This window comes from Sceloporus occidentalis, unplaced genomic scaffold (assembly GCF_023333645.1).
Source record: "Sceloporus occidentalis isolate IW3139 unplaced genomic scaffold, rSceOcc1.0.p SCAF_5, whole genome shotgun sequence".
NCBI classification, from domain to species: Eukaryota; Metazoa; Chordata; class Lepidosauria; order Squamata; family Phrynosomatidae; genus Sceloporus; species Sceloporus occidentalis.
This window is the reverse complement of record NW_028316985.1, coordinates 91,433,171-91,458,852: the sequence shown is the minus strand read 5'-3', so window position 1 is coordinate 91,458,852 and position 25,682 is coordinate 91,433,171. Positions and strand designations below refer to the sequence as shown.

The 25,682-nt window shown below is 40.4% G+C and overlaps 1 protein-coding gene across 1 annotated transcript in view; it reads left to right on the top strand.

Moving 5' to 3' along the window:
• Positions 1-25,019, top strand: part of LOC149312487 (cytosolic beta-glucosidase-like) — a 98,608-nt gene extending 73,589 nt beyond the window's left edge. The window contains exons 4-6 of the mRNA XM_089526880.1: positions 678-1,483; positions 6,415-6,538; positions 24,603-25,019. Coding sequence (XP_089383006.1) covers positions 678-1,483; positions 6,415-6,538; positions 24,603-24,808 — 1,136 coding nt within the window. The 3' untranslated portion in view covers positions 24,809-25,019. The remainder of the gene's footprint in view (positions 1-677; positions 1,484-6,414; positions 6,539-24,602) is intronic.
• The last annotated feature ends 663 nt before the right edge of the window (positions 25,020-25,682 follow it).

Sequence of the window (25,682 nt, the reverse complement as noted above, 5' to 3'; positions counted from 1 at the left end):
GAATGCAGCTGGAAGTCATGCTGAGCCTGCCAAAAACTGGAAGAGCTGGACCAAAAAGGATTGGGGGAAAATGCTCCTTTTCAGTGGCTGGTTCAGGAATGCAGCAGCCCAGACCAGGACCAGGTACATGCAATTGCCGTGGTCCCACAGTGATTGGGACGGGAGCGGCCTCTGGCCACTCTTTTTACCCCACTGGTTGAGGCCATGGGTAAAATTTAAAGGGGAAAGTCTTCAAAAAATTTTATCCAAATAAGTGTTTTTATTCAAATCAATATTAGAAAATTCCTTTTAACAAAGGTAGATCAGAGAACTTGACTAATCATGGGATGTCTCTTCATATAGGACTTGAATGCATATTATTTACTGTTGTTATGTCCTTTCAAGTCAACTCTGACTTATAGCAACCTTCTCATGGGGTTTTCTTGGCAAGATTTATTCAGAGGAGGTTTGCCTTGCCTTCCTCCAAGGCTAGGAGAGTCTTCATGGCTGAGTGGGGATTGGAACCCTGGTTCCCCACAGTCCTAATCCAACACTCAAGCTGTTGTTCTGTGCTGGCTGTATAGATGCCCTACACTGGAAGAAATTGTTGGAAGAAAAGGACAATAATGAATGCTACAGAAGGCCTTTGTTGGTCTGATTGAATACAAATACAAGCCTTGTCCTCTTTTTTATCTTAGGTGTTGATTATTATAACAAAGTGATTGATGGGCTACTAGCAAATGGAGTGACACCAGTGGTTACACTGTACCACTTTGACCTTCCTCAACGTTTAGAAGATCAAGGTGGTTGGAGATCCGAGGCCACTGTGGCAGCCTTCAATGCGTATGCTCAGTTTTGCTTCAGTACATTTGGGAACAGAGTGAAGCTATGGCTCACCATTAATGAGCCCTATGTTCATGCCAGTCTTGGTTATGAACAGGGTATTAATGCTCCGGGTGTTGTAGAGCCTGGCACTGGAGCTTACCGGGCAGCTCATAACATGATAAAAGCTCACGCTGCAGCATGGCACAGTTATAATAAATCATTCCGAAAAAATCAGGGTGGCCTAGTGTCTATAGCGCTGAACTCAGACTGGGCCGAACCCTTTGATCCAACTTCTCCTGCTGACCAGGAAGCTGCCAAGAGACATATGGCATTTTGCCTGGATTGGTTTGCTACTCCAATCTTTCTTGATGGCGATTACCCAGCCATAATGAAATCAAAGATTTCTGCTCTATGTAAAAGACAAGGCTTTCCTTCATCAAGGCTTCCAGAATTTACCAACGCAGAGAAGATGATGATCAAGGGCACTGCTGATTTCTTTGCTCTTAATTATTATACAACCCGCAAAATTAAGCACCAAGATAATACAAACACTCAGCCAAGTATGTCTGCGGATAAAGAAGCAGAGCAAGTAACAGATTCATCCTGGCCTGTTGCAAGTGGCAGTTCTTGGCTGGCTGTTGTTCCATGGGGTTTGCGTCAGCTATTGAAATACATCAAGGTAGAGTACTTCATCCTCACGTGTCCACTTGCTTGAGAAACCAACTATCAATTCTCATATACAATGAGACTTTAGTGTAGATATTGAAACAGTAGCATTTTTATTTTTTTGTGAATCTCAGTAATGGCATTATGTTACAACCTGTGTTGTCTGACAGCTCCTCAACTGAAGGTTGTCTTAATTCCAGTGTAAAGGAAGGAGCTGCACTCCAGATTAGGATGGGGAACATAATGGTTCTTCAGTTGATGAAGTGCAATTAAAATCAGTTCTAGCAATCATCATTATAGTAAAGGGATCATGGGAGTTGCAGTCCAACAGCATTTGGAGTGTCACATATTGCCACCCTTGCCTTGGATGCTGCTAAAGAAGCCTTGTGCTCTCATCCTATATTTTCTCATTCACAGGAGAATTGTGCTGGAGTCAGTATTCTCATAATGCAAAGACAGGCAGCATTCTAGCACACCTCTTTTGATTAATATTCCCTGAATAGAAATAAGGATTCTTCTCCTAATGTAGAAGAAATGGAGTTGCCTCAAATGAATTCCTGATCCTTCATCTGAGGCCTTTTATTCCCTCATGGAAGATTTAAATCCATGAAATGTTTATTTTTGTTTGTTTTACTTTTAGCAGTGGGAGAAACATAGACCTGTACTACTCTGTTTCTTGGGCATCATAAAAGATACAGAAACAATGTGCTGGTGACAAGAAAATATTTTTCTTCCTTTTTCCTTTGTTGCCAGAAAACCAGGTCCAGCAGGTTTTCATTCCTCCAGACAGTGGTGGCTGGTGTCATCAATGTCATTGTGGCATCTGTTCTGAGTTTTAGTCCAAATGTTTAAAAAAGCCTTCCAAAGCACTAGGCCTATTGGAGACAGGGTTGAGGATCTTAGGTGGTCCCTTGAAATTTCAGACTAAAATCTAGACCTGATCTACTGCTTCACTGATGTGGAAGCCATCAGATGCCATCCACTCCAGACCTGGTTTGGTAGGTGTACAAGGGGGAAAGGTCTGTCTTTTTTCCACTGGGTTCCACTGTTCTGTCATCAGAAAATGTTGAATATTAAAAACAACCCAAACAAAATAGTTGTTATCATACTAATTTCTCCCATTCTACATCCCACCTCCTGACCCACTGTTATGCATTTGACAAACATCTTTATCGGTGCTTTGGACTCTTCATCTCTGGCATCATGCCTCATTCTTCAAATGTTCTGTTTGAGCTGGTGTAGCTGAGCAGACTGAGTTACAAATCAGGATGTCCCCAATTCAATGCTTGCCTTTGATAATAATGCCAACATAGTTGGTATGCAGAGTTGTTATAAGGATTACAACAGAATAATTTTGAAAGTGTTGTTGTTAGCAGGATTGCAGAGGTTGGTGGTACCCAGTATGGGTCCTGGTAAGGACAGGAGTGGACTCCCCCCCCCCCCCGGGCACCTGGCTGCCGCCCAGAGGAGCATGATGTGCGAACTGTTGGTTAGCACACAGCAGCACTGGCAACCTCTCTAAACTGCAAAAAGTGAGGGAAGAGCAGTTGCAGATGGCATGAGCTCCCTCACACACTCAAAAGTGGATGTTATGAAGGGTTGCCTGCTAAGAAAAGGCAACTTTTTTAAGGATCTGGATTTATTGATTTATTTATACTCCAGTACATTCTAGCTTAGCTCCCTTATAACATGTTCTTAAAATGAACCCAAGAACTTGCTTTTATTCTTGCGCTTACTATTAGTAAGTACAAACTCTAGGCAAAGGGCTGCCCTGGCCAGACTGCTGCTCAGAATCTGGTGTGGCTGGTAGCCTCCGAACGGAAGGTATTGCCACCCCACCAGCAACTGCTGCAGAGAGGGAGGGGGGCGATGCTGTGGCCTCTCATGGGCCCATTCTCTAATCTGGCATGGCCACTTGCTCAGGTGCCATTTCAAATTTCAAATGGAAGGCACTGGCTTCCAGTGACGAGGACCTGATTCAGACTTAAGTCATTTCAGTGACTTGACTTGGACTTGACTCTGCCACAGATCAAGCACTGACTAAACTAGACTTGAAACTTTAATATTTTTATCAACTGACTTGCTGGTCTTGGAGGAGGAAGAGGAGTATTCTAAAGCATTTCTAAGCAGCAGGCAAAGCTCACCCCCAGAGCACAAGAAGCATTGGCGGGAACACAGCAAACAAGTTTGGCAACATTCTCTGAAGCCTTTTCTAAGCAGCAGGAAAGATTCTCCTCCAGAGTGTGGGAAGCTTCCTCACAGGCAGATCTGTGAGCAGATCTCAGCACCACCACCCCCCAAATAGCCTCTACTTTAGCTGCTGCTGAAGGGGACAGTGCTGCAGCCTCTGGAGGGTGCATTTTGAGTCTGGTGTGGCTTCTGGATGAATGAAAAAGGGAGGTATTGCCCTCTCTTGTTCTCCCAGTAGCCACACCAGTCCTACCACTTTACCCCCGCCCCCCCGGCTGCCACCCAGGTGTCACCTGTTGCAGACCACAGCCCCCTCCTGACCCCTCTGGTTGTCATTATACTTAATTTATCCCTCAACTTTCCCTTCAAACTGGCACTAAGAGTGGTTTACAATTTAAAATCATTACAGTATAGTTAAAACACATGCAAAATGTCAGCATTAAAATAGAATCAGGTCCTGATTTGATTGGGCCAATATTTTGTAAGAATTTGAAAAAGATAAAAAAAAAATTGGCAAAATTTAACACAACACATCATCATCATAGAATCAAAGAGAGTTGGAAGAGACCTCAAGGACCATCAAGTACAACTCCAAAGCAGTCCTAACAAATAGCCATCCAGTCTCTGTTTAAAGACCTCTAAACAGAGAGACTCCACCACTCTCCAATGTTCCACTGTTGAACAGCTCTTACTGTCAGGAGGTTCTTTCTGATGTTGAGGTGGAATCTCTTTTTCTGTAGTTTGCATCCGTTGGTCTGAGTCCTATTCTGTGGAGCAGCAGAAAACATGCTTTCAAATATCATTGCTTAAGAATCCTTTACAATTCATAATTAAAGAATTGCATTCACATTTTTCATTTATACTTGAAAAACTACTATAGGGAAAGTGAGTTTGTAATGCACAAATAGCAGAATGCACAGCTGGCTTCTTTAGGCACAGAGAACCATGTATGTGAGGTCAGTCCTGGATCACCAACTGTACAGTTCAAAAATGGTAATAATACTTCAACAGTGTCCCCAATCTTCAAATTCAGCAAGCTTGCATGCATTTTGAAATGACATTTGAGATGAGGTGTTTATTAAGCATCAAGACCTAAGATGGACAATGCAAGACCGACAGGCAGTGTCTTCTTTTCAGAGGTTTTCTCCAGTTACTTCCCTAGAGTGAATCATATTTTGGGATGACCAATAATAAATAAGAAGCTTAAGCAGAGTTTGTTCATTTTATTTGTGAAGGGAACTGAGCCTTGGTGAATTGCACTTTCAAAAATAATGAGCTCTAACAATTTCTTGAGGCAGCAAAAAGCAACAGCAAGAACTCTTTCTAAGAACTCCAAACTCAAAGGTAAGTCTTTTTTGGTAGACACATAGACTGAATTGTGCTCATATCAATGAAGTTAGGGGAAGCAAAGTGTTAAAATGTGGAAGGGGAAATTGGCTGATGAGATTAAATGATTACAGAAACTTTGTGGATAGGAATAACATTGCAAGACAGGCTGAAGACTGGGAAGAGATCTTAGGAGACTAGGCGAAAAGGAGGTTTGAAGGAAATGACCAAAAAGGGTAGGGAGGGAGCTCTAAAGGAACTTATTTCAGGATCTATGCTGATTGATACAAGATATATTAGTGCACTAGATAGAGACAACGTAGAGACAAGAGGCAATGTTCCTAAAGAACATATTGCAGTACCTGTCCACTTGACTTAGCTTGCTGAGTGAATCTTTTAGGGAAATGGAACTCTGGCCTGTTACAGACAGGCCAAAATAAAGCTGCTTCGAGTCACTTTGGAGGTATGGTATTTCAATGATGCATGCATCCTAAGAATCCAAAAGCCGCACCAAAGCCACACTCCAGTCCTAAGGACTGGAGTGCAGCTTTGGTGCAGCTTCCAGACTCATAAGACGCATGTATCATTGAAATACCATTCCTCCAAAGTGACTCGAAGCAGCTTTATTTTGGCCTGTCTGTAACAGGCCTCTGTTTCTGTAATCGATAGGTGCACACCTTTGATTTATACTGAGGTCAGGCCTTTGATGTCCTACTCAATTAATTGAAAAATGAGATTATCCATAGTTTTTCAGGATAAAGGTGTTGCCTCTATTGAGTTGTGGCACAAGGGGTTGGGGATGGTGCTGGTTTGTTGGTACACAGCCATCACCACCCTGCCATGATTTGAGTTGTTTCCCTGATCCATGAAATCCATTGGGTTTTTCTAGTCCGATTGTGTTTGGATCACATCATTCTTGTCAAGGCTGCCCCTGAGGTGAAAGAATGATGAGAAATTCATCGTCTGCTCAGGTCCTGATTTGATTGGGCCAATATGAAAGAATGTCTCCATTTTGGCTTTGATTTTAAAAAAACAAACCTAGGAACAGACATTTTGACATTAATTCCATTACCTGGATGGCTATGTAAGTATATTCAGATCATTTCTACCCATGGGATTTGCAGTGACTTGCTAAGACCAAGGGTTAAAAAGCAGCGACAATAAAGCAGATGCTAATGCAGAAAAGATATTTTAGTATTCTCATTAAAATAAGTAATTTCTCTGCCTTCATGGATATTTGCACAGTTTTGCTTTTCCATTGTTAGTCATAAAAGGTCAGCTTGTGGAAAATTAAGTTAATAGGGTCAGTGCAATTTGATGAAAACTAGTTTTGAGTTGTAGCTTAAAGCAGATAGAGGGTAATGCACCTGATTTTATGGGCTTTTCTTAACATCTGTTCTGAATAAAACTTCTGCTCCCTTGTTCTAGGATACATATAATCACCCTATAATTTACATCACAGAGAATGGGTTTTCCCAAAGTGACCCTGCTCCACTCGATGACAACCAGCGCTGGGAGTATTTCAGGCTGACTTTACAGGAGATTTTAAAAGGTACAATTTAAGGATGATGAAAGATCAATTGTGCAAACTTAATATAATTTTCCTATGTGCCTATTTGCATTTAGCAATGACTAGTGATTCTTGAAGCTAATGTACATCTGACAAAAGCATTGTGATTAGAGGGAGAAATGTTTTGTAGATAGGAAAGAGAGTAGTTTCAGTCTTCCAGTGCCCTCCTGGAGTGGAAGGAAATGAAAAGGTTTTAACACATTTTAAAAGGGATTGTATTATTTCAGTTTGGGTTCATAATGCTAAAATGGTAGACTAAACTAATAGATATATGTCTAGATAGAAGAAAATAGAGCTGAGAGTGATTGGTTTTCTTTTATTTATTTATTTATTTTAAAAAGACTGCTTTCCTATCAGGAGTAAGGGGTTAGTCAGTAGCTGTTGTAGGCAACTGCCAGAGATTAGAAGACTGCATTGGCCCTATGTGGGACCTTGGGGAGCTGGATCCTCCCAACTGTTTCCCCATCTTATGTTTATTTATTAAAATAGCTTGGAGGCAATTTTGCCATTGGGGGGGGGGGCAGAGGGAGACTAGTTTGGGCTCAGGAGAAGCCTTACAAATGGGACATCAGCTGCAATTCATGTTGGCCATTTTTGGCCAAAGCATATTTTTAGAATACTAGAAAAACAGCTTGGGTGCTATGTGCAGCCTATGAGCCTAGTTTCCCCAGCCTGGTCCATAGAGTAAGGGAGAGGCATGTTGGTTTAGGAGCAAGATAGGCTTACCTTACGTTGAAAGCAACTTGAAGTCACACAACAACAGAACAGAACATAGCAACATAACATGGGCTTGTATCTTTGTGACTTGCCCAAGATCACCCATGGGGTTGCCTTAAATTGGAAATGACTTGAAGGCACACAACACGCAGACACACACACACACATGGAGAGGGGGGGGAGAAGAAGATGAAGAGGAAGAAGAGGCATCATCATCATCATCATCATCATCATCATCATCATCATCATCATCATCATCATCATCTTCCCAGGTTTATTTCAAAACTTTAACATTTTCCAGTATTTTTGGAGGCATAAAATGAATATAACCACAACAAATGCTCTTAAGTAGCACAGCTTTTTTTGCAATTTAATCTTGAAGATCTAACAACAGGCTTTGTCAACCAGGTGTGAAACCTTGCCAGGCCTGCTGCCCAGGCTTCTCTCTCAATGAAATGTGAAATGGCACCCCCAGATGCCTGTCTTTAGTTGTGTGAAAGTTTCAACAATTGTCATAGTTTCTACTACCATGCAGAAGTTAAAATACTCAGCAATCATTCCTGTGGGAATAGTATAAAAACCAAGTTGCATAAAGACAGATGCACTGATTTCCTACCTTCCAATGGCAGAGAATCAGTGAAAGAAACAAATGACTGACCACCTTCCCTTCACAGAAATAAGAGCCACATTCTAAGGTTTCAGCACATGTTTTTGTCAGTTTTTCCTAATAAAACCCAACGTTTTAGGCACAGAAATATGCATCAGCTAGCACAGCAGTCTAGGACTGCTGAGAAGGTTTCTAATGGCCAGCTCTAGGCTCCTAATGACAACTCACCCTCGGCAAGGTGCCATCATAGTTATTGAAGACTTTAGTGAAAATAGTTGAGGCAGATACAGGGAGCAATCTGATCTATGGTAACAGGTTGCCCGTATCTGTCTTGTAATCTACGAGAGCCCAACCTTTGAAAGATTAGTCTTTTGGTGACAACACAAAAGAAAAAGAAAAAGAATTGCATCACACACTTCTGAAACATAAGATTTATGATAAAAAAAGGACACCATCAGAGCTTGTAAGAACGTGCAGCATTTTTGGGGGTGTAACTGCTGGAATCCCCCAGTCAGCTTGGCTTCTTGCCCTGGGAGAGTCTCAGAGTTGTAATGCAAAAAGAAGTAACTCTTCAAAGCTCCAAACAAAGGAAGGATCTCTCAGTTAAGTATGGTTGTTGAGTAAAACCTCCACACTCAGAGGCAGTATATGTCTGAATTCTAGTTGCTGAGAGTGGGGGCAGTGAAGCACTGGGGTTAATACTACTGCCAACATGTCCTGATTTTCCAAAAGGAGTTGGCTGCCCCTACCTGAAAGGACTAGATGAGCCAGTTTATTGCTAGATAAACCATTGAACAAGCATGGATGTTTTTCATCTGAACTTACCACTGTACTCTTGTGCCTCCATAAACAGATTATGAAAGGGCTCTAAATATCCCAAAGCCACCAGACCCTGTTTGATCTTGGAAGCAAAGCAGGGTCAGACATGCTTAGTACTTGAATGAAAGACCAGCAGACATGTGGCTGTATGTCAGAGAAAGGAACTAGCAAAACCACCTCTGAGTATTCCTCGCCTAAGAAAACCCTATAAAATTCATGGGGTTGCTATAAGTCAACAGGCAACTTGAAGGCACATCTACACATACCCAAAGAGACAAAGAGGCCAGTCCCCCTGGGAAGGACTTGTCTGGGATAGGAGTGAAATTTTAATTAGTTTCTTTGATGGGGTTTGGGAGAGGGGAAATGGAAAAGAATCTTTGGGAGGGAGAAATCTATGCTCTGAATTGGCTCTTTTGGCTGATAAATTGCTACCCTTCTCCTGCAGTCATTCCTTTTCATTACAGTTTTGAGTTAAGGCGGTTTTGTCAGTTCCTGTAAGGGGACGTCTTGTCATTCCAATGGTCTCCAGATAATGAAAATGCAAGTGTTCAGAAAGAATATTACAATGTCAAAATGAAGCACTGGCACTGCACTTCTGTGTATTTGCCTTTACAATGTCAGGATAAAATGGAAACAAAAATATTGATCAATAGAACGGAGCATTAGAAGTGACTGGATAAAATGCACACAATGCATTATGTGTTATGAAGTCCTATTAATATTAAATGCAAATAACTTTGCAGGGTTATGGTGGAGGATTTGAGCTTGCAAACAGAAGATAATTTTACAACACCAGCTTTAAACATGAGCCTGCACACACTGTATATGCACTGCATTTTCTTGAGTGATTATAAAATGTGGGGTAGCCCACCTTTTATATTCTGGAGGCCAGCTCTGGTTTCTGGAAGTCTTTTCTCAAAAAATAAAATACAAATAGATTTCTCTTATTTTGCATGGTGATGATGAGTATTTCTTGCCTAAGAAAACTCTATCAAATTCATAGGGTCACCATAAATCAACAGGTGAGTTGAAGTCACATACGCACATGTGTACACATACGGCCACATTTACTGTTTATGATCATTGTTGAGTATCTATTAGTGTCTGTCCCATATAGCAAAAGGAGAAAAACATCGAGATCTAAGTTCAGATACCCAATTACTGTAACCATCTCTTAAAATGTGAAGACTAATGTTAAACCAACTGCATATAACCGGGATTTCTCTTAACAAATGCATGAAATACTTGTGTACAAATACGGATTAACTTGGAAAATCCTGTTTTGTTGTTGTGTGCCTTCAAGTCATTTCCAGCTTATGGCAACACTAACCTATAATGAGGTTTTCTTGGCAAGTTTCTTCAGAGGGGGTTTGCCATTGCCATCCTCTGAGGCTGAGAGAGTGTGACTTGCCCAAGGTCACCCAGTAGGTTTCCATGGCTAAGTGGGAATTTGAATCTTGGTCTCCAGAGTCATAGTCCAGTTCTCATACCACTACACCGTGTTGGCTACCTTTAAATCCTAGTTACCTTTAAATCTTCAAATCTTTTAAACTTTAAATCCTAGTTACCTTTAAGGACTTTATTCTTGAACTAATTAACAGCTTAAATGTGGTTAAGACAGTAAAGGGGAATTGGCTTCTGGAAGAGAAAAGGCTGTGGGCAGTGAATTTAATTCCTAGGTTCCTAACTATTGTTAGCAAGCAATCAGGGTTAAGTCTGCCCCGACCTAAAACAGTAAGTCTGTTTGGTTGGAGGAGGTTCTGCAGGAGCGTGATGTATTCTGAGCAGCAGGCATGTTTGTTTTCTGATTAGAGTCGGTGCTTGTAGCCGAAGAAATCCTGGAGTTTTCAGTGAGTTCCCAAAGAACTCATCTTTAGGAGAAATTAAAAAGCCTGTGGATTTTCAACCCAAAGGGTAATTTAATTCTTCATATCTGCGCCTGAAAAGAGTGCTTACTCCTTCATACAATTTTTCAACAACAATGTTACAATTAAATATGGTTCCTTCTGATTATCCCCTGCTGGGAGAAACTTTTTTTGTCGTGGCTCTATTTTATATTGTGAAAGTGAAGAGTTTAAAGATCATTTTTATAGTGATTTTATGGTTGACTCACAATTTATGCATCCCTGGTTGTTAGCTCATATACACAAAGTATAAAATTAGCTACAAGCATCAAAGAACTAATGAAGGCCTTCACTTTTTTGTTGTTTTTATTTTGAATGGGGAATGCATTGCAAGTAAGAAATTTAAAATGAGCTGAAATATTTGAGAAGTTCTGCTGAATATAATTTTAGTACTTTCAACAAGGTCATAAACACAAGAGGGAACTGCAACAAAATATTGCAATATATTCTCGCCCCTAACTAAAATGCTTCTGTTCAGAGTTTAAGGATCATCACACATTAAGACTTTAGACATTAAGAGGCATGCATGTTACTTTTGCTTGACCTTACATTTGAACCCATGTTTGTCTTCTACTGACCAGTCACAAAACAAAGTATGCTAAATGCAGAATATAGTGGAGGAGAAAAATTGGGTACTGTGACAAACAGACTTCTTTTACCATTTGAGGAAGCATTGGTGGGGGGGGGGGGGGGGAATATATGCATTGTCTAATTTTTGACCCTAAGCTTGCCAACCAGGTACCGTATATTCTGCTAGGGGCTTAAGCATGACAAATGTTTCCCTGTTTCTCAGACCATATTGTCCTCTGGTGTAGCAATACAGTTAGGTTTAATTACCTGTGAGTCCAGGTTTCTTATTTTGGATTTGAAATGTCAGCATGATGAATGAAAGAAACATGATGGTCCATTACTATGTTGAGATTTCTATAAGAATTTTGCTTTAGAATCAGAAATGCTTGGTTGAGATGGTTTTATGTTTAAAGAGAAGTGGTAAGCAGAAGGGTTAAGCACACTCCTCCAGCTTCTTCTTGGCTTAAAATTACCTTCTCGCGGCTCTAGTTCACATGAGAAAAAGATGGCTGTGCTGAGATTTGTGGGCTCAGATGTCTTACTTGATATTCGGTGTGAGAAACTTTTAGAGGGGAAGTGGCAATAATCTATAAACAAACAAACAAGCTTCATTTATAGCCGGCTTCATACCGGCTAAGCAGTGTCTAAGTGGTTTACAACTGTAAGCTAATTTGCCCCCAACAATCTGGGTACTCATTTTAGCGACCTCGGAAGGATGCAAGCCTGAGTCGAGCTTGAGCCCTTTTTCTGGTCTTGAACTCGCAACCTTATGGTTTTGAGTAAGTGGCTGCAGTACAGGCATTTAACCACTGCACCACCAGGGCTCCTACATGTTCACTGAAGTATAAAGAATGGACACAACCATTTTAATTTTCCACCCCCTGACTGCCAGGATGCAGATTATTTACAAAACTTACTGTGACATTTTTCACAATGGTGTCAGAACACTCAGGCACAATGATTGCCGCCCAAGGTCTTAGCAGGAGTGACACTCTAACAGCTACTAAATTAGAAGAGACACTCTAGGCTTTTGTTGTATCATCCATCTTGCCAATAGATGAGGTCAATGTCAGCAGTAAGTCTCATAGATGTAGGGGCAGGCTTCCACAGGTGCTGCATTGGGGACCTGCAAGATAGACTGTACTGATTTGTGAGGTCTGCCAATGTAGATTTTCTAGCAAGATTTCCTAAGCTTCTAAAATGCACACAGATGGTGGCTTACATGTAATGGAGGTAGAAGATCTATTCTGGTTTTTATCCCAGACCAATCCCAATTACTGAAACTTAGGCCTGTTACAGACTGCCAAAATAAAGCTGCTTCGGGTCTCTTTGGAGGTATGCTATTTAAATGATGCATGCATCCTAAGAATCCAGAAGCTGCACCAAAGCTGCACTCCAGTGCTTAGGAATGGAGTGTGGCTTTGGCACAACCTCCGGACTCTTAGGACCCATGCATCATTTAAATAGCATACCTCCAAAGAGACCCGAAGCAGCTTTATTTTGGCAGTCTGTAACAGGCCATAGTTGCTTTTAAGTTTTTTGTGAGGGGGAACCCAGAGTGCATTCACTGGCCTAGAAGGCTCTGGCTGCCCCTGGTATTCATACGCACCTTTTCAGAGTCATGCCTTCCTGTCACTTCTTATTCTTTCAAATGCCTATGCTAAGCATATGGGGACTGATACTATCCTGCTCTCTTCCCATTCCTGTGAATCTCAGATTTAATGGTATGTAAAGATAGCGAAGAGCATCAAATGATGAACAGCACATTTATTGCTCTCTGAGAGCCACAAAGCAGTTAAAGCACCTAGAGAAATTGTGCATAAAGTACAGTTTGAGTCTCCCTTACCCAGGATTCTGAAATCTGAAAAATTCCAAATCCCAAAACGTTTTTCTTGAGTGGCTAAAATAGTGACACCTTTGCTTCCTGATGTTTCAGTGTACACAAACTTGGTTCAATGCACAAAATTATTTAAAATATTGTATAATATTACTTTCAGGCTATGTGTATAAGATGTATATAAAACATAAACAAATTTTGTGTTTAGACTTGGGTCCTATGTTCAAGATATCTTATTTTATATAATGGGCTCTTGGTATCTACTGGGGTTTGTTTCCAGCCCCCCTCCCCCAATTAATACCAAAGTCTGTGGATGTTCAAGTCCCATTAAATGCAATGGTGTAGTAAACTAGTAAAATATATAAAATAGCAAAATCAAGATTTGCTTTTTGGAATGTATATGTCTTTAAAAATATTTCAGTGCATGAATCTGCAGATAAGGGATCTGTGGCTATAGAGGTCCAACTGTACATATATGCAAATACAGTTTTCCCAATATCTAAAACAATCTGAAATGCAAAACGGATATCCTGTTATTCCAAAAATGGCTTCTCCACAAATACTTTGTCAATGCAAGGAAAGTGGGAAGCCTCAATGACATTTTAGAAGTGTGACAGAGTATCCCACCTTCGTGCTTCTGCAACAGTTAAGCAATGTTTTACCCACGTAAGTGCCTCCGTGTAATAAAGTCCTATGTTATGTAGAGAAAGTACTCAACATTTGATTTTGGTGTTCATGCACATTATTATTATTATTATTATTATTATTATTATTATTATTTGAAGTTGAAGGCTTTCACTGCCACCATCCATTTGTGTGTATGTGTGTGTGTGTGTTTCAGAATATGAGGCCGTGTTCTAGCAGAGTTTATTCCTGACGTTTCACCAGCAGCTGTGGCTGGCATCTTCACAGAAAGCTGCCCCACTATAAGCCTTCAAATAGATTTGAGCTTGTTCGCAGTCATACTCACTCTGACTTTTCTACCCCTGTCACTCTAGCCTAGTCTCCAACTCATTCATTTCATTGTTGCCAATTCCTTAGAAAATGAGGGGGCTGGTTTAGCTCTACTCCGAGAGACATGATGCTTAGCAACAGTCGTGCCAATTGTCCTGGTCATTTCTCCATTCCAGAAAACATCCATGGCTTTGACAGGACCCCCTGCCAAGGCAGCCAGAAACTCCCCAAAAGCAATCAGGAATCCATCTGGATCCATAAGCCTCCTGGGGAGGAACAACTTAAAGGGCCACCCACCCTTCTGATGTTGCTCTGAGCTCTAGGAAGTCTAAATCTAGTTAATAGGCTCCTTTCAGTACCTACACCAGGGGTCGGCAGACCATGGTATGAAGGCTACATTTTGTCCCTGGACCTCACTTTTGTGGCCTATAATACCCCGCAATCTCCCCAATTTAAAAAGGTTCATTTTTTAAAAGGAAGGCTAAATTTGGGGGCATTTTTTTGCCACCAAACCACACCACACAGAACTTATTACTCTTAAGTAGTTATTTCTGAGCCCTGATACTGACTATGGCCTGTTACAGACTGCCAAAATAAAGCTGCTTCGGGTCTCTTTGGAGGTATGCTATTTAAATGATGCATGGGTCCTAAGAGTCCGGAGGTCGTGCCAAAGTCACACTCCATTCCTAAGCACTGGAGTGCAGCTTTGGTGCAGCTTCCGGATTCTTAGGGTGCATGCATCATTTAAATAGCATACCTCCAAAGAGACCCAAAGCAGCTTTATTTTGGCAGTCTGTAACAGGCCTATGGTTCAGCAAAGAGTTAACTTATTCAATTTTGTTGATGGAAAGATGGAGTTAATAAGTTAGCCAGATTTGACTGGATATTTTCAAGCTGCACAAGTGATCTTAACCATGAGTGGGAGTGGAATGCATCTTCCTAGGCCTTCCCTAAGTAGATGTTTGTCTACTTCACTGGCTTAATTGACCACTAGACATCTATCAAATGCCTCCCCGCCTCTGGCAATTGATTACAGGCCACTCAAATTTTACTAAGGTGCAGATTTTATTACAGTCTAAGGGCCTGAATAGACAGGCCAAAATAAAGCTGCTTCAGGTCACTTTGGAGGTAAGCTGTTTAAATGCTGCATGCGTCCCAAGAGGCCGGAAGCCACGCCAAAGCCATGTTCCAGTTCCAAGTACTGGAGTGCAGCTTCTGGACTCTTAAGATGCATGTGTCACTTAAACAGCATACTTCCAAAGTGACCTGAAGCAGCTTTATTTTGGCCTGTCTGTTTGGGCCCTAGGTCACCTTATTAGAGAGGCCTTGTAAAATTCAAGGTAATAAAATCAACATCTTTTTACAAGGTGTTGTCCATCATTATTCTAGGGTGCTTAACATGAAGACTCTCCCCTTTTGTGTTTCCCAATAACACTGTAAAAAAACTCCTAAATCAGATCTGGAGAGAAAGTGACTTCCCAAGGTCATCATATGGGTTTAACACAAGGATGGGCAACCAAGGCAAACTTGAAGGGACTCTTTTGTGCCCTAGGAGCCACATAGACTACTGAAAAATAAAACAACTCCCCCAAAGTGTCTGGAAGTCTTGTAACAATTCTCAAAAATGTGTAATTTTTGATGTTAAATAATATAAGGGCCTATTGATAGGACTGCAACCCATTTAAAAAGTAATTGTTGCAACTGGAGGCTTCTAAGAGCAGCAAATAGAACCCTTTTTGGAGATGGGGCAGAAAAAGTTCAATGTGGGGATTCTGGAAGTTTTTAGGGCCACAAAATCCATCCCTGAGGGCCACATATACACCCCTCTGGATTAATGGTTGAGCAGGAAATTGAATCCGGTCTTCCATACCCACTCCATGCTCGCCACTGCATTTCAAGGGACCTCTTTAAATTCTTAGCCTTAACTCAGAATTAACACCATTTTTTGATTATAGGAATTACATGGAGCAGAGAAAATAATCAACGTGTGATCAAAGAAATTCCCTGGGACCTCACTGGTATTCAATTAGCCTTAGACACCTTACCTGCCTCCAGAGTTCACATCTGCTTTATATCTATTCTTCATCTCCCAGTAGCAGGGTGTGTGTGTGTGTGTGTGTGCGTGCTGTAGACGGTGCATTCTCTGAAACTGGAGGTGGCAGTGTTTTGCTGTATCCATTTCATTTTCTCTTTTAGTTGGAGAAAAGTCTCTTTAATTCTTTCATCTCTAATCTATTGATCTTAAATAAGCTCTGGATGTGCACCTGTTGCTAGCTTGTAATAGGAAAGAAAGATTAACATGATATGAAAAATGTCTTTTATTTAAACAAAAAGCTTTTCCAGAACTTCAGTTTTATTAACGTGCCCTGTATTTATAAATGTATTGTTGTTTTTCAAACACACACACACACATCTCCAAATCTTGCGTGACATCAGAACTGTGCATGCAATGAAGTCTGCCTTTGATCTAATTTGGAAAGGAATTCTTCTTCATCAGAAGATAGCAGAAAAATAGGATCAAAACACACAGTTGTTCACTGTTCATTCTTGCCATTGGCTTCTGAGAATTTGCAAATCTAAGTGCTTTGCAGAGAGACAGCACTGTGATGTGGCTGCTGCTGTTGCTGTATCACTAATAACCTTAGTCCCAGACCCCAGGCGACCTTTCTGTCCCTCCTGGGGTGAGGAAGTAGTTTACCGTACTGCGTAGTGAATGGAGACTGCTAGTCTTGCAGAATTTGGCTAATCGGCAAAGATTTTTGCAGTGGCAGAAGATCAGTCTTAGCTGAGTTCAAAGAATAAATATTTTGTAAGACTAGCAAGGACAGAAATGTTCCATGCAAGCCAAATATTTGAAAAGTCAGGAATCAAAATGTCATGTGGTGGGATAGAATATATACATCTGTGGGTTTTGTTTTGTTTTTTCTAAAGGAGATTTCTAATTGACCCTCTGCTGTGTGCCTGGCTGATGTTGAGAAGGGGTCATAGCTTAGGGCTATAGCATCTGCTTTGCATATTAAAACTTCCAATCCGTGTTAAAAAGAAATCAGGTACCAAGGTGGGGAAAGACTATAATCTGAGGCCCTGGAGAGCAACTGCTAATCGGTTCACAAGGTAGAGGCCCTGGATGGATCAATTATCACAAGAACAAGCTCACTCCAATTTATGGTAACCTTATCATAGGGTTTTCTTGGCAAAATTTCTGCAGAGGTTTGCCTTTGCCTTCATTTTAGGCTGAAAGTGTTTGGCTTGCCGCAAGTAACCCAGTAAGTTGCTGTGATTCAGTAGGTTTCCATGCTTAAGAAGGGATTTATACCTTGGTCTCCCAGAGAGTCCTAGTCCTATATCTGCCTGAGAATTGAGGTGTGTTAGAGGGGACCAACTGTCGAGTTTTAAGTGGTAAATGATTTAATATATATTTGCATCCATGGTTTGATTTCCCCAGACCCACTATAGGTCACACTCACACAAACATATACTACACCATCCAGCCCCATTGCAATTCAAGAGCCAACTTGCTTAAAGTCTATTTTGGTTTTGGAGGAAGAAAAAAAACCACCCTTTTTTCATTCAAACAAGTTATACAGAGCTGTGCAGATGTTTTTAATAATAATAATAATAATAATAATAATAATAATACGTTTTATTTATAGACCGCTATTCCGCAATGATCATAGCAGTGTACAGTAAAAATTGAATACAATACATATACAAGGTGACAATTAAAGGAGGGAGAAGTCTCGTCCTTCAGGCAGTCCCTGATGTTGCTGGGTCTGCCTGATCGCTCCCTCTGAGGCCAAGATGACAGTTGAGGAGGGAGGGGCCTCTTCCTTCAGGCAGTCCCTGATGTTGCTGGGTCCGCCTGATCGCTCCCTCTGAGGCCAAGATGACAGTTGAGGAGGGTCATCTTTAAAGGATGAAAAAGTCCTACTCTACCCTCCTCTTTATGGGGGAAGGTGCAGAGGGACTACTAGGCACTAAAGAAATAGCTGGCTCTGTATCTTATTGTTTCAGCATAGTTCTTTGAATGTTTGGCTTCTTCCTTATAAAACTTATGGATAATACATTTTAATAAGTGAAGTTTAATATGTGAATGGGATGTGATGGCTTATTATGCCTCATATATATATAAATAAATATAACAAGTATTTATTTAAATTATTTAAATTAGGGGTGGGAACAAAGCTCCTGGGCAGCCTACTGATCCCACAAGAAATGCCCCCTCCATTCTTTCCCACTTTTTTGCCAAATTTGCTCCCAATTTTGAGTTGGAAAATGACTCGGCAGTGTGTGATTTTTCACTGTAACAATGTTTTGGTGGAGGGCTTCTCCCAAACAGCCAAAAAGCTGAATGGAAATGTCTGGAACAGCACTTCTGCTTCCCCAAAATGGTGGCAGTATAACTCTTACAAGAGTAGATGAAGTCTGACCCACTGTGTGAGTCCACCATAATTGAAATCAATCAATGCTGTTCATTTTTGGGATCCTTGGATTATTTATCCTTGGTTATTTATCCTTGATTAGTTAGTCTGTTAGTTGTGCTTTTTCTGTTGTACATTTGGATTTCCTCTCTTGGCAGCAAGAGAAGTTTTGTATGCAAAACTCTTTGGCCCCAAAAGTTCTGAAGTAGAAGACATATTTCATAATTTTCAATTCATGGTATACAAGAAGCATTGTTTTCTGAGTAAGTATTGATCTGTTGCTTGTAGACTATGGCAAGCCTGAGAGCATTTCTTTTAATTAAAAGGAATAAGCTTGGATGTTGTTGGTAGACAGCAAGAGTGGCTTTGGCGCTTTCAGTTTGACAGCTCTTTTTATTTGCTTTGGACTAGAATTAGACAAATTATTTTTTACTTTGATACATGCATGACAAAGTGGAGTCTCACACAGTACATTTGGAAGCTAACTGTGGAACAGATTTTCTTATGAAGTGATGTGGGCAGGAGAAGCATCTTCATAGTGAGCATTGCTGAGGTGTAATTTTATCTGCACCAAGATCTGCACTATAAACATGGATGTGAAAGTATTACTAGAATGGAACCAAAGCTAGGGTTTTCCAGCTAGGATTTACTACACCATGTTCACATGTTTCATCACAGGGTCAGCACCATCCTCCAGTATGATGGAGGCTTTTGAGCATAGTTTTCAATCCCATAACTCTCTGTTGTGATAAAACCAAAAGCTTTCCTCTGGAGTACAAACCTGGTATGTTTTTTTCTGCACAATTTTGGAATAGAGATGTAAAACTCCAGGAGAGCAATTGTGGGTGGGGAGTGTACTTATTTCTCCTGCCTCTCCCTTTCCCCTTAGTGTATATGTGTTGTATTTACAAGAACAGCAGATAGGCTGCATGATGATCAGCCCTTATTCAGGCCAAGGTGTTCATATATGACTAACTAGCATACTCCCCCCCCCCCAATAAAAAAAACCTGTAAGCACATATAGGACAATGTTAGAATGGAACTTGCAAATGTTGCAGAACACTGAGCTCTTTAGGTATTTTTGATCCAGGTGTGCAGGTTGCAGTTCTGCCAAGTGCAAGCTTCCGCATGGTGGCAAAGCCTTTGCAGAATCCAACCTTTGCCTCCTTTTGCTTCTTGCCTGCTTCATCTTCCCCCATTGTCTGCAGCAAAGGTAAGAAACTAGTCTGTGTTAGAAAACAGAACAAATCAAGAAATAACTGGCATGTGAAAGTGGGGTAGGTGGGGAGAGAACCTTGTTTCAATCTGAGCAAACTTTAAGGGTTTTTTTTTATCTGTCCATGAAGACGATAAAAATGAAAGATCAAAAGAAGCAAAAACTGCTGATGGTCATAACTCAGAAAAAGAGACTGATTAGACAGAGTTTCATGTCCCAAAATTAGTATTCAGTGAGTCTTCCCCTCCCCTTTCTCTCTCAGTTTAAAATGAAAGCTTTCTGTCCCTGGAGGGCACAGTGCATTAGAAATAACAACATTACCTGTAGGAGGTTATTTCTTGTGGTCATGAGAACGGAATGGTGGCTCTTTTATTAAATAACAACATCTTGTTGTGATTCTTGGTGTAATGAGTAATGTAATGAGTAATGTTTACTTGTTAATCCAAAATAATAGGGTTGGGGGTGCTTTGGGGTCTTTTCTCCTCCAGGTTTAGTCTGGAATTCCAAAAAACTCCAAAAATCAAAACTTTTTCCATGGGTGGCTAACTTAGTGACACCTTTGCTTTCTGATTGTTCCGTGTACACCAGTTGTTCCCAACCTGTGGGTCGGGACCCCTTTGGGGGTCGAATGACCCTTTCATGGGGCTCACCTAAGACCATTGGAAAACACCTATTTAATTACCGTTATGAAGTAGCAATGAAAATAATTTCATGGGTTTGGGTCACTTGTCTACAGCACTTCAATGTATTGCTAGTTAAACCGCTAAGCAGATAAATTTGATAAACCGATATATTGAATTTCACCTTATGTTCCCCCCTCCCTATTTTGCTTATTAAATGTGCTGACTTCTTCACTGAACCTGTTTCCATATTCAGAAATCTGCTGTTTATCTCCTCCTTGAGAGTAGCCACTATAAAGTTGTCAGTTGGTGAACAATGCTTGCAAAACGTCACTCATAAGAAATCCCTAGTATTTATCCTTAATCCTCTTTATTGATGTTCATATGTTTAGTTTCTGTCTGTCTTCTACTATAGCTGAGATTACCAGCTGGAGAAAAAAAAAATCTGAAATGTAAATCGGTTTTGACACATTGAACTGACAGCTCATATTTGGTTTTCTTTTACAGTCACCGAATTGCAAACAACCTCTTGCCAAAACACTGTAAATATGGGTCTAGTTCATATGTTTGGTGGTACCCACACTATTGCCTGTGGGAGCATATAGGGCTGTTGGAGAGTAGGAATTGCATGGAAGTGCAGATCGTATGAATCAATGTCTTTATATGCCACTGCTGTATTTTTTTTTTAAGTTTAGCATGAAAAAATGACTGCAGTTATTACAAATCACTATACACCTTCCTATGTGTAGTAATTGAAGTGACGGCACTGAGTATATAAACCAAGTAAACTGGAGAATGTATTTTTTTAACAGAACATCAAATGCAGGAAAAATAAAGTATAGTATATCTTAGTTGGGCAATTAAAGGGACTTAGTAGTTTCAAACCTTTGGCTTATATCATGGCCATCTTATATCTGATGACCACCAGACATACTAGAATACAATCTCTACTGTCCCAAAGCATTATGAGCCATATCATAGGAAGCCAAAACATCAGGTGGCTTAGCCCCATATTGTATTGTGGAAAGCTATTTTTACGGTTATGTGGAAATATTTCAATAAAAGGAATTCAAGGAGCTGTCAATGAGATGTGGAGGGCCAGTAAATCGATGTCATAGCACTCTAAGAATAGAAAGACCTTGTGGAGAGTGAGTGTCCCATGGTATCAAAGCTAACACAAAGATCAAGGAAAGAAAGTATGCAGATGAAATCCTACAAGAGGAAGAGGGGTAATGTGTAAGGCAAGACAAATGATGTACTCTGACATATACCTGAAATGGTTCTTTCAGCTGTTGTGACCACCTATGGTGGTTAATTAATTAGCCGACCTTCCTGATACAATGATTAATGGCATGATGGGTGTAAATAAATCTATGCTAATTAATAATGTGGCTGTCACCAGAGTACTTAGGCACAGGAGTTAAGATTTTGAATAAGGATTTTCCTCTGTAGGTATACTGCCACATAGAAGCATCACACACATGATGGAGCACACATAGATGGCCACACATGGAAGTGTGGTCCCATATAGTGAACTCTTGTTTATAAAGGGGCTTCTAACTTTATTTCTAACACAGGATATATTGAGGATGGTGCCTACCCCAGCAATTTCCATGCAGCCTGTTTTTCATAAATGGAATATGGTTTAGATTACATTGTGCATAGTGTTGCCCTGTAGATAAGTCAAAAACTGCTATTCGGTATAGACTGTAATTCCTATCGTTCTAACTGGGACTATTGGGAACTTATCACACAAATGAAAGAGATCTTCTGGCTTCCTGTCTATTCCTGAGTTCAAGTTTAATGTACTGGTGCTCCCGTGTAAATCTCCATCTCTGGGATCCAGGTCTCCAAAAATAAAATTAAATAATAAAATTTACAAAATTGGCTGCCTGGTTCATATACCAAAGTAGTTGGCAGATCCTATCCTCTGTGCTGAAACAGGTGCTGTTGTGATATCTCATTTGTGGAAGTCCCTCCCCAAGAAAACTCACTTGTCATCTACACTGATTTTTAAGCAATATTCCTGTGGCCGTGGAAGAGTGTCCTATTGGCTGTAGGAAGGAGCAGAATATGTCCTCCAAGGCTTTAGATGAAACATGAAACTTTGAAGGCATGTTCTGGTCTTGGATTCACCACAGACACTTTTGGAGTGACTCTGCCCTCCTAGGTCAGATCTCTAGACTTGCAGATGTGTAGAAACAAAAGCAAAATATTTTGTTTTACTTGATTTGCATTTGCCTCCCCACATGGAGCCTGGCCAAACATCACCTCTCGTTGTATACAGATAGCTGTGACAGGCTGAGCACTAATTTTTTCTATTTGCCAAATTTAAGCACCTGAACCAATGCAATAAGTGTGTCTGTAAAGTACGTGAGTTTAACTCAGAGAGAACAAGCACACTTGCTTTAGATTCTGTGTTCTTCATGATGAATTCTGTTAAAAGCAGAAGCATATGGGCTCTTAATGATCACTGAGAAGCGAGGGCATGTCTTCTACCTAACTTCTATAGGAATCCCACAAGCTATCAGACATTGTTTGTGTCTCTTCCTACATTTGAAGATCACCTGGGCAGAGTGAAACAGTTCTAGGTTTGTGCTCTACAGGCAAAGGGAAGTTTGAGCTAGTCCTGTTCTCCAAAGATGAGAGACCTTTGTATTTCTAAATTAGATAGTCTGCTTCCAGGGCAAATTTTAGTTAAGAATCTTCCTCTTGCCTAAACAAGGATGGGAGAAAATGAGTTGAATAACTGGTGCAGTATGGCAGCAGTGTGCAATTTAACTAAGAATATTGGGAAATCATGCCCACGGCTTAGAAATAATGAGCTCCCAACATGTTTTCTAATCAAAGTATCGGCATGGAGTCACCATGTTTAGCAAATGTCCTATCATCAAGGAAGCAGTACATCAAAAGTTCGCCATGGATATTATTTTTGTGCCTCACCTTTATATTACATTTGCCTTCTTTAGCACCCCTTCCCTTTCATAATAATTTAAAGCCACCTCCCTCTCCCCACAAAACAGTAGATGTGTGAGAACAGCAACCCTTATCACATTTGTTCCAGCTTCAGCCGACCAAGAGCCATCCCTGTCGTCCTCAGTTATCTTTGTACACAGCGCTGTTTTGAGCAGAGGTTTAATACACAAAAGATTGTTTCCCCCAAGATTTAGGTACCTCATAAATCAAGCTGACAAGTCACGTGGCAAGGTTCCCTCTCCTGTTTTGTCTATGGTATGCAGACAGATTATACAGTAGAGTTCTCAGTGGCTTATTGTCTAATAATGACAGAGGGTTGCATTCCTCGCAGGCTATATTAGACTCTATGTAGGTGATTTTTACCTAAATAAGTGTATATGTCTGTGTGTGCATGCTGTGTCTGTGTGCGTGAGTAGGAGAGACAAAGACAATCAGGAGATTTCTTTTGCTGTTCCTATACATTTAAGCTTTTTTGGAAACCAACCAGTGGTTTAAACAATTATATTTAGGGGCTTTCCCATACAAAGCTTCATTTTTCACACAGTATTCATTGTACATGGATTTCTTTCACACTTACATGTTTACAAAACCTCTTAGTGTGGTATTAACAACATAAAGAGTTATGTTTTCACTAATATAGAGAAGCAGGCAATTAAAAAAAATTCACAGACTTATTTTGAATGGACTATTGTCTAGATCAAGGTAGGCAACTTGTACACCCCAAATGTTGCTACGCTCCGATGCTTACATTTCTCACTCTTGGCTGTGCTGGCTAAGATTGATAAAAGCTGTAGCCCAGCAACATCTGGAAGACTCTGTTACCCACCCCAGGAAAGACAGAAATTACAGTTTGTATAGTCCCACTATGGAGCATTGGTATATAGAGCCTACATAAGCTAAGGCCCTTTTTACAGATGGCTAACTCATATTGTTGATAATAACATAAAATCATTAACTAGTTAATGATTCAGACCAACATCCATCCAATAGCATGCATGTTCTTCATGAAAGCATGCTGCCCTGTCCTGGACTCCTTTACCTTGTATGCTTCATCCCAGAGTCTAAGGGGGCTGATATGATTCCCCAACCTCTTGATTAGTCCTCCCAATCTATCTCTCAATATATAGGATGGCAACTGAATATGAATGTGTAAATTTTAAAATTTAGATAGATAGATAGATAGATAGATAGATAGATAGATAGATAGATAGAGGATGGCAACAACAAGTACCAAATTGATTTCTTTTCCAGAACATTTTTGAAATTCAACATTACTGAATTGATGAATATGTGGCTATGTGATTTCCTGTGAGCCCTTTATATGTCCCATTAAGTCCCAGGGAAGAAAGGCAAAATATAATTTAAATGAATCAAATAGAGTTTTCTTCTTCTTTCTTTCTTTCAGCAATATACATTGATGGCGTCCAACTGAAAGGCTACTTTGTATGGTCTCTTCTGGACAACTTTGAATGGTCTTGTGGATACAGGTCTCGTTTTGGACTCTTCCATGTGGACTTTGAAAATCCAGCTCTCCCTCGAGTGCCTTACAAATCAGCTGTTGAATATGCCAAAGTCATTGCCAACAATGGACTGATGAAATCACAGAAGTAGCAAGGGCCTGTTAGCACAATGGGCTACTTATTAAATCCCAGGGTGGGGGTTTAAAATAAATTCAGGTGTTTAGTTAGTATCTAATCAGGGAGAAAAATCTGAACATTCACTATAGAGCATCTGACAGCACCCCGAGGAAGAAAAAACCTCAAAGAAAGCCACCAAATAAGCTGGGTTCTTAATTAATTGTTATTAAAAGAATAATTAAGTGTTTTCCTTTTAAACAATAAATAGAGATCTGATTACCTTTTTAGTTTTGTGCATTTTTAACACTACTGATTGCTCTGCCTCTCGTGATCTTTGACTGGAACCACATTCTCTTCTGGGAGTGGGGGGCTTGAAAACTGCAGATGGGACAGTCACCAGCAAATGCCTGAGTGATTATGCCAAACAAAATCCTGTAGTTCCTCTAGGGTTTGGGGGAGCTTTGAGGTCTTTAAAAAAGTTCTCCAAAGAAAAAGATCTTGGAGCTCCCCCCCCCCCCAAAAAAAAAAAAAGGAAAAAAAGAGTTGAAGACTTAATGGGAAGGCCAAAGGAAGTGCACATTTCCATCCCTCAACTACATAAAAGGAAAGGCAAACAGAAAAGAATGAGAATTATGAAAAATAAAAATGCTACATTGCTAGAATACCTTTTATTTGCAGATGGAGAGAATGGTTTCATACCATTGGAGAAGCAATATATGGGGAAGATCAAGGAGCTATACAAGACACCGAATCCTTTATCCAGGTCATTGGAAAGCTTCTTTAGCCAGCCCTCTGCCTTTTGAAATTTCTGAAGCAATACTTACCCAGTTTAAAGCATCCTTTATGCTGTATGCCCAGGTCCATATTACCTGAATAATTATGAGTCTGCCTGTGTTTTCGGATCGTCT